Below are 9,482 nucleotides of genomic sequence, written 5' to 3'. Positions count from 1 at the left end.
CTCGACATGTCATAATTAAATCCAAATTATAACCCACACTTACGAACAAATTTCTGATCTGAAAACAGAGGGTTCTTTTTCTTTGAAAAGAATTCGACCACAGCGATTGCTACAAAACACCTAGGCAGAAAAAAATTAGCACATTAAAAGAACATTTCAAGTCATTGGTCTGTGTATATGAATGTATATCCTCACTCTAAGGTTTTGAGGGGGATTATTAACCTTTTGTAGAACTGAATGAATTCTCGAAACCTCTCGCACGTGTTCATTGCCCGAGACAGAAAATTAGATGTGGGCCTCCTAGTGTTCTTTTCAAGCCTCATTGTTCTTCCTTTTTCTTTTTCCACTCTTTTCCGCCCAATTCCTCTAACAGCAGACATCATGGTAGGTTGCATGATCAAGACGTATAACATGTAATCCGACAAAATCTTATTAAAATGCCGCAGTTCAATATCACCATTTTCACCATCACCGTTTCCGTGCTCGAGATCTTCAGCATTTTTTTCTTTCTTTATCTGCTCATCATTTTCGTTTTTATCCTCTTTCTTTTTTCGCTTCTCATCTTTCTCTTCCTCTTCATAGAACAAGAGACTAGTGGCAATATGCCACAGAATTAGGCCCTCGTCAAAGGTGAATTCATTGCGTTCCAAATAACGCATGAACTTGTTCAGATCCTCTCGTAATAGATCATCCTCCTGGATAACCCACTCACCTCTAGAGGAACATATTCTTTGAATACTTTGAACATCTTCTGCATCCCTAGATTTTCTTTTCAACTCGTTAAATATAAATATCCAAAGCTTCTCAAGCAATGGCCTCTTGTGTTAGTATTTTGTAGCTTGATTTAGTCCCACCTTACTTTCCATTTTGCTATATAAGCAATCTTAAGTAAGATTTATAAATGCACCAAATAAATATATTTCCTAGTGTAGAATAGACTAAATATACACATTATAACTCAATCACGTTAAATTGTAGTGCTGATTATTTCTCTCTTCCATTCTTTTATTGTTTTGTTTTTAATAATTGGTATCAAGAGCTATGCTTTGCGATTGTAACATTGTCTGAGTCAAAAAAATATTTGGTTATGATGACAATAACATCGGATATTGGAAGATGCAAATAGAAGACTACCAACAGACACTTGGGAGCTGATTTGATGTAGGCGTTATCAAATATGTATGCGAAACCATCCACAGCAAATAAAGTATATATTGATTCACAAACTTGTCAACCTAAAATTCGATGAAGGTATTCCGGTTACTCGTCATATTAATGAATTTAATACAATTATTGGAGAGTTGGAATAAGTGCAAATAACTTTTATCTTTGAGCTTTATGTTAGGTTTTATAAGTTTTCTTAAACTTATCTGCATATATATAAAGGTACCAAAAGCTAATGTATACACTTTTGAATCATATTATATGCATTTTGATTCTTTAAGAAAAGATTTTCTTGCTTCTTTGATTAAAACTTTTATTCTTATAAAGTTACAATTTTTGCAGTGAATCTTCACTTAACTTTATTAATATGCTAGATTGTGGTATTTCTATCCATATCCTTTATTTATTTAAAGAGATGTTCATAACCTCATTTATATTTATATTTATTATTCTATTTATTTAATTTATTTAATGAGATGGTCAATATTATTTTGATTTATTACTTTTATTTATTTAATTTAGTTACGTTAGAGCAACTACAAAAATCTGTAATTTTACCGGGGTTTTTTTAAAATATTACCAGCGATTTTAACCCCTGCAAATCATATTTCCCGCGGTTAGAAAAATTAGTGGGAAAACGTCCGTCGTCAAGCAAGTACCGGCGGTTTTGGAAAAAACCGCCAGTATTAGTGGGGGTTTCCAGAAATCGCCAAAATTTCCAGGGGTTTTGTAGAAATCGCTGGAATTAGTTGGGGCTTTATAAAAATTGTCGGGAATAGCGGGGCTACTCAAAAACCGCCGGAACTAGCTGGGGTTATCTCAAAACTGCTCCTATTTTTTATGGTTTAGTTTCCTGGGGTTTTAAAACCACCGAGAATTTGTATAGTTCATTTTTTTATTGTAATAAAATTATATTATAATAAAAATGATTTTATTGACAAAACAAACAATAAATTAATATGAACTAAAATTTAATAATATTGTATAAAATAAACTACATTGTTCAACCTAATATCATTTATACAACTATAACCTTTTTTCGACCATTTCTTGAGGAGCTTCGACCATTACTTGAGGAGCTTCGGCCATTTCTTGAGGAGCTTCGTCATTTACTCTTCTCTCCCCGTGTAGAAGCCACACTGTATAACCTTTTGGAAAAAGTTTAATAATTAAGTACTCATATACTTCTTCACGACTTTGTCATTTCTTAAAATTGCATTTATGACATGGGCATACTATCTTTCCTCTAACACCACTATTAGTGAATGCAAAGTCCAAGAAGGTATTCAATCCTCTCATATATTAATTTGTATTTCGAGGCATGTCTATCCATGATCTATCCATTACAACGACCTCTGTTCATGCCAAGAGGATTGGAAGGTTAGAATAAGTGACGATAATCAACAAAATACACTACATGAGATGAATTTACTAAACTTGGAGAACTAATCCAAGGAAAATCATTTACAATCGACTTTCCTTTTATGGGGAAAGTCAACTCACAATCCCTTAATCAAGGGATTTATTTCAGGAGCTAATTTCACAATTAGCTACTTTATTAGGATCGATTTTGTTTCACTTTTTATCTACATAAATCATATTATAAACTCTTGACAAACTACCATCTTATCATTCCAATTTCTTAACAACATTTGAAGAAGGAACTTCATATTTTAAGGAAAGAATATTTTAGGAGTAATATTAAGGAAATAATACACAACATAAAGAAATAAAAGTAATTTACAAGAACATTTTTCAAAAATGAGGACAAAGTCGGAAATTTTTGTATTACCACTTCAGATTTTTTAGCAGAATAGTCTCCAAATCTTGTAACACAGCTAATAAGACTCCCTGATACACAAGAAGTGAATACAAAAATGTTGTTATACAATTGATTATGAATTTTTAGATCATCAAAATAAATTAGAATATATACAAGAATACACTTACTAAAAAGAATGAAATTGATCTCCCAACATAAGTTGTGCCGACAAAAAAATTCACAAAATATGAAAAATTCTAATGTTGATTGAACAAAGCAAAGAGAATTAAAAAAATGAGTGAAGCTTTGATTAAGATCAAGAACACCTAAGAGGGTGACATCAAATATGCATTCATATGCAAATTGACTAATTCTAAATCTCCATTTTTCTTAGTTCTTTTCCACCCTCTCTCCTTATTTACTGCTTTATAATATTAATTATTATAATTTAATATTCATCGTTACTTTCATTTTAGAAAAAAAGAAAGTGATTTATTATTAATTCACCAAACTGCGTTGGTAGGAACCATCGTCCTCCCAAGTCAAGTCACAGGTCCTAAAAATTGGCCATAATGTATGTTCATATTCTAAAACATACATTTTTATTAATAAAAAAAAACACTTTTTACAAGGAACTAAAATATAATATTCAGGTAAATGCATAAACTTAAAATATATTTAACTATAAAAATTATTATCCAATCTAACCTAAAGTAACCACCCAAAAGATTATACACTAAATAAAAAAAAGACAATATAACGTGAAAAATGAAACATTAAAGTATGTTGCAATTAGAATTTTCAACTAACCAAAAACACTTGTCAAATCACTTCTATGTAGCTTAACTGCACATATTGTGATGATGAATGTAATAAAATAGAAATAAAAAAGTATGCAATTATTTAACTTCATTACTATATATACAACTTCAAATGCAATTCAACTCCTTTCTAGTTTTAAAAATCTAAACATTTGAACCAAAAAGAGTAGGCCGTTTAGATGTCTATTTTCCTAATATACTAATCTTTTAATTTAAAAATACGGAAACTAGGAATCTCTACCTTCCAAGTTCTAACATATCTAAATCTTTTAGAAATTAACCTCTGCTTCAACCAACAAGAAGATGATATACTTTTAAGATAAAAAATAAAAAAAATTTCAAAACAATAATTCATAGAGTAAATTAATTCAAAAATAGAAAAAAGAAAATAGGTTAATATAATTGATTAATGATGATGTAAGTGTGTATTAAAAATTCTGGTGAAATTGAATTATATATAATCAACCAAGCTGTGAAACCCCTACTTATGCATCCTAGTCTATCTCTGCAGTGAATTGAATGTGCTAAGAAAACAAAAAGTTTTGGGTTTATTCTATTACTACTCTTATAGGGTACATTATCTTGCTTCTAGATTGGTAATGGGTATAATATCATTTATAGACGATTCATTTTTTCCAGAGATGGTTTAATTTTTTTTCTCACTTTTCTCAAATTATATTATAAAGCGCATGCAGATGTATAGTCGTAACTTACTACCTAAAAATGTGATTCCACAAAAGAAACAATCATACCTTGGAATCAGAACAGCAGAAGCAACCATTCACAATCAATCAGATTAAAGAAAACCAGGTAGTTATCCTAATATGTGAAATTGACAATTAATTCCCCAGCGAACACCTGCAATAAAGGAAAGAGAATAGAAAAAAGTGAACTACAAAGTGTCATTAAATACATTACATTGTAATAAAGTAATACTAATTAAGGAAACAATTTCCCTCTAATTTATAAAATTGAAAACTTACGTTGCAGATATACTTATCAGACGGTTGAAAAAGTTCTCCCAGTATCTATATTTAAAAATATTTACGAAATAATAAAACCCCTAGCCTCGCAAAGTCCAGGTTTTTCCACTCAATGGCCTCCCAATCGTGCCTCATAAGAAACACTGATGCTAGTAGAAGCTGGTTGGCGCAGAGTAATAGCAGAAACAATTCCAGTTCTAGTTAAGCTGCACAAAGCCCTTGGCCTCTGCTGTGAAAATTAAAATAACTTTGCTACAATGTCCTGAAACACAAAAAGACTACAATCAAGTAACATTTAAATTTAAATTAATGTACTATTATAAATAAAATATTAATAAAAGATAGAAACTACAACTATAGGACAGCTGCAGCAAAAGAAAATGAAACTGTGTGAACTGGTACAACAAAAACTTAGTAGAACCTACAAAAGCAACACCAGTAAAAAAACTGTTAGAAACAACAAGAGATGTTAGTAAAGTTAGATAACTGACTAAGGTAGCAAAAAGATGTTAGTCACAGAAAATTAGAACAACTGAAACCGTTAGTATTGTCAGACAAATCTTAGTTAGTAACACTAATTTGTAAAATAAAATTCAAAACTAAAGTAGACTAAACTAACTCTTACTTATAGCAAAAAGTAATCACACAAATCAAACTACTACAAGAAACATCTTAATAAAACCATTTAATAGAATTACTAAAATCTAAACCTACCAATTACAAAGGTTAAAAACTATTTAAACTACTTCAGTAAGACAGAAAACACATTTAAAACTACTTATGACTATCTAAAATATAAAGAAAACTAGACACATGAAGACTTAATTATAATTTAAAATAACATCAAAAAGGAAGCTATGAAGAAGCATTAGCTAAGCATCAAAATAGGTTCAAAGCATAGAAGGAGAAGTTACATAAGTGGAAGGTGAATCTTGAATTTCAAAACATCTTATGCTTAGGTTTCAATGTAAGCAAAAGTCAAAATAATTTGCTTATACCAAACCCTCCAAGAAAGAAAATCTACTACAGGAATTCACAATCTTTACACAAAAATAGAAAGGGACTTCAAACCTTGATAGTTCACCAGAGCGACAATCAAAGTGTTGTTGCTATAGCACACTATCCTGTTTATCACTCCAAAACAAAGCATATATTGGAATAATTTTTCAACTTAAGCTTTGGTATAATGAATGATTTAATTAATGACATCTAATGTCATCATCCTAGTACTTATATTTAGATCCCCTACCACCGTCTTACCTCCAATGTTGCACTTGAGAAAGCAACTAAAACAAAACTGAACCTAAAAGCAGTTACAAGTTACAGTAGAAAAGATAAAATTTAGTTACAGTAGAATGTTCTTTATTCTTCAAATAGTGAAAGAACAATATATTTGAGAAAGTAGATTTGGAGGGAGCATAAGAAATCCCCCCGAATTTGAAGAAAATAGAAAAGAAAGCAATGGGCTATAGTAGCTAAAAAATTCATCATAGTGCAAAGCTGTCCAATATTTTCTCATATCAGCAATAGGAATTCCTTCCTTTTCATGAACAAATAACATTAACACAATCCTATCAAAGAACATTGGCAGGAAGAGAGAGAGACATATTTAGAGTCACATGCATTCCCTTTCTATCAAAATGCCCATATATCATAGAAAACCCAAACTTTAGGCAATAATTTTGCAATTATGGCCTAACTTGTACTAAAACAGAATTATAGCTGGATGAAAAATTAGTAACTTGTTGACACTAGGAACCAGCTCTTGCAAAGCCCTGATTCTTTCAGCTATACTGTATGGATCAGTAGCCTGTCCTCTTCTAGCGCGAATTCTCTAGGTCACACTGTTAGTGGATATGGGGCAGTCGGAACAGTAGTTGGCAAAATCGAATACAATAGTTAACAACAGCAGCAAAATACAAGAGTTAGAGACAATAGAATCAATGACTAAGGTACAGGAGACAAACGTGTAGAGTGAAAATGAACGAAGAGAAAATGAAGTGACCTTGCCGCTTTCTAAGCTGCGTGAACCATAGATGTGAGGAATTTCGAGAGCAAATCTACAGTTCAGTTCCGAGAGCACCTCGACGAACAATAAGGCGCCTCCACGCTGCCTCGAAGCCTCGCTCAGCCCACAAATGCATCCACGCCTCGACACTTTGCTCAACCCTAACAAGGGGGGACCAACACCAAGATGGTGCAGAGAAGGCGCGGGGAAGGTAGAAGAAATGAGTGAAGGTAGAAGAATTAGGGTTTGGGAGAAACTAGAGAATCAGGGAAAGGTAGAAGAAATGAAAGGCGCTGGGAGGGGTGAGTATTATTTAAGGGGATACATTAAAAAAAATTGAAGAAAATAGAAAAAGGGGTAACTACAATTTTAGTCAAAACCGCCGAAACTTATTTGGGGTTTTTAACTCCGCCAGAACCTAACCCCTCCTAAAATATATTATTTTTTAGGTTCATAATCTCATTTTAATTATTATTTTGATTTGATTGAGGTGACCCTGACCTAATTTTTTTAATACCTTCAACTATATGATGGTTTTAGTTGTTCATGTTTGGGTTTAATATTTAGTAATTGTTGTAAATATATATATATATATATATATATATATATATATATATATATATATTATAAAATGATAAATAAAAATTTGATGTATTAGTTAGAGGTATAATCTTGGAAATTTAAATGAGTAGCCTATTAGTTCATTATTCCGAAATAATACTTATAATTGGAAGTGTAACTTTGTAGATTTAAATGAGTATATTATTTTTATTCTGACTTGCCACTATGAGGAAATTTATTTGAATTTTTATAATGATATTATAGAATAAAATCAATAAATTTATCTAGAATTTTGATGTATTGTTTTGATATATAAGAGGTTACACCGGAAACTAATTTCTTAACTAAAGTAGTTTAGCCTTAGCCATTATTTTTAAATATTACTTTAATTTGCATTTGCTTTATGATATTAACCTCAGAAAAAAAATTCATACAAAATACCTCCATGTTCGAAGAATATAGTATGAACGTAGGTTAGCAAGACATTATAGTATGAACGTAGTTTATCTCTAATAAATTGTGTGCTTTGTATATAATTGGGATAGTATACCTTTTTTTATTCAAAAACAAAACACTTACGCAATCCTTTACCCTCTCCCTATTTTTCTTCTTGAAGCACAATCGCTTTAATTTTGTACATGTGTTGTCTTTCAAAATACTATTTACCTTTTGTTTTTTGAAGTCATTTACGTTTCTGCATTTACTAGTAAATTTTCATTTGAATGCATTTTACGTTGTTAATTATACAAAATTATTTGGTAATTAAAAGTTATGTACACAACATTTATTGAACTTTTGAAAGTTTTCATACTTTTAATCGAGTTATATACATGTGTATATGTATATATATATGTTAGATTGATATTGCATCTAATACTTTTTTTAGGAAATTTACTTATACAGAAGTTTACAGTTGTAAGATGAGAATGAACTTCCCTAAGTTCTTATATCTTTTACATTCATTTTAACCATATCATAAGGATGGTATAAACTTATTGAAAGGACATGAAAATTGATGCTTCTGTTAAAAGTAAATCTCGAAACTAAACAACAAGATCATAAACACGCACTGTATGTATAGATCAATTAGAATCTGACTTTTTGGTGATCTGCTTAGCTATCCAACCTGACATGGTTGCAGCAACATAAGGAATACCATGACAATGATAAGCAACACAGTTAATGTTTTCCTCAGTGATTTTATCTTGTTTTTCCAAACACTTCTTCACAAAGTTCTTCAATTTTTCATCACCCCAAGGCTTAAGATGAATCAAATTCTCTTCACGCACCAATTTAGTAGTCACTTCCTTTTGTCTGCTGGTGACAATGACAGCACCACCAGTTTCTTTGGGCAAGGCTTGGGAAAAGAGTTCTTTGCTCGTATCACCACCATCTTGATCAACACAGAACAAATTATTAAACCAATCGTTGCAATGCCACACAGCATCCAACACAATCAAGTACTTCTTCTGATCCAAGAGTTTATCATGAAGATTTTTCACCAGCCACTTATCTTCAGGTTCCTCCGCCAATAGATCAGGATCATCATCCAAAAGTGCCAACATCTCCTTAACAATCCTAATATCCATTTCTTCTTTTGATTGCAAGTCGTACAAACACACCCATATGGGCTTCTTGTACTTGTCTTTGACTCGTGGATCACTCAGAACCATTTTGGCAAGAGTGGTCTTTCCCGTGCCACACATTCCATGAACACCAATGGCCTTGAACCCATTATTGGATTCAAGCCATGTCACAATCTTTTCCATTTCTCCATCGAATACTGAAAGGTCTGGTGCATCATTTCCTGTGGGGTACCTGCATGAAGAGAACAAGGGGAAGGTTGAGTATTCATTAATATTATTTTTGGAGTGCCTCCCTTCATGGAGATTCTTCTTGATACTTTTCAACACGTTCTCGTTGGCACGTTCCACTGGATCAAAACGTGAGAACATGGAGAAGGTTTTCTTGTTTGCACGACACTCGGCAATTGCATGATCCAGTTGGTACAAAATACTTAGGGACTCAACAGGTGGAGGTGACCAGAATCCTTTGTACTCTGAGAATTCTGCTTCTATTTCTTTCAATAGGAAAGAGATAGTAGGTGATAGGTTAAAAGGCTCACTATCTTTGAAAAATTCCAAGAAGTTTTCTTTAAGGATTTCAGCAGTGTCTGAGGCCAT

General features: G+C 31.9%; 1 protein-coding gene and 1 long non-coding RNA gene across 6 annotated transcripts; both read right to left on the bottom strand.

The window, feature by feature from the left end:
- Positions 1-2,076: 2,076 nt before the first annotated feature.
- On the bottom strand, positions 2,077-7,038 carry LOC148192566 (uncharacterized). Of its 5 annotated transcripts, XR_015781945.1 has the most exons (6): positions 6,736-7,036; positions 6,473-6,574; positions 4,731-4,992; positions 4,500-4,605; positions 2,957-3,015; positions 2,077-2,519 (listed from the first exon to the last, which is right to left on the bottom strand). It is a non-coding gene; the product is annotated as an uncharacterized LOC148192566 (long non-coding RNA). The 5 variants fall into 5 exon arrangements; XR_015781942.1 differs by having other exon boundaries at positions 4,731-6,574; positions 6,736-7,038; XR_015781944.1 differs by having other exon boundaries at positions 6,473-7,035.
- Positions 7,039-8,381: 1,343 nt separating this feature from the next.
- Positions 8,382-9,482, bottom strand: LOC148192565 (putative disease resistance protein At4g19060). The gene has a single exon (XM_088099236.1). The coding sequence runs from the start codon at positions 9,480-9,482 to the stop codon at positions 8,382-8,384; it is 1,101 nt and encodes a 366-aa protein (XP_087955362.1).

This window comes from Vigna umbellata, chromosome 9 (genome assembly GCF_029865625.1).
Source record: "Vigna umbellata cultivar VRB3 chromosome 9, Vumbellata_1.0, whole genome shotgun sequence".
Classification (NCBI taxonomy): Eukaryota; Viridiplantae; Streptophyta; class Magnoliopsida; order Fabales; family Fabaceae; genus Vigna; species Vigna umbellata.
The sequence above is the reverse complement of the archived record's forward strand: the minus strand, read 5'-3'. Positions and strand labels throughout refer to the sequence as shown.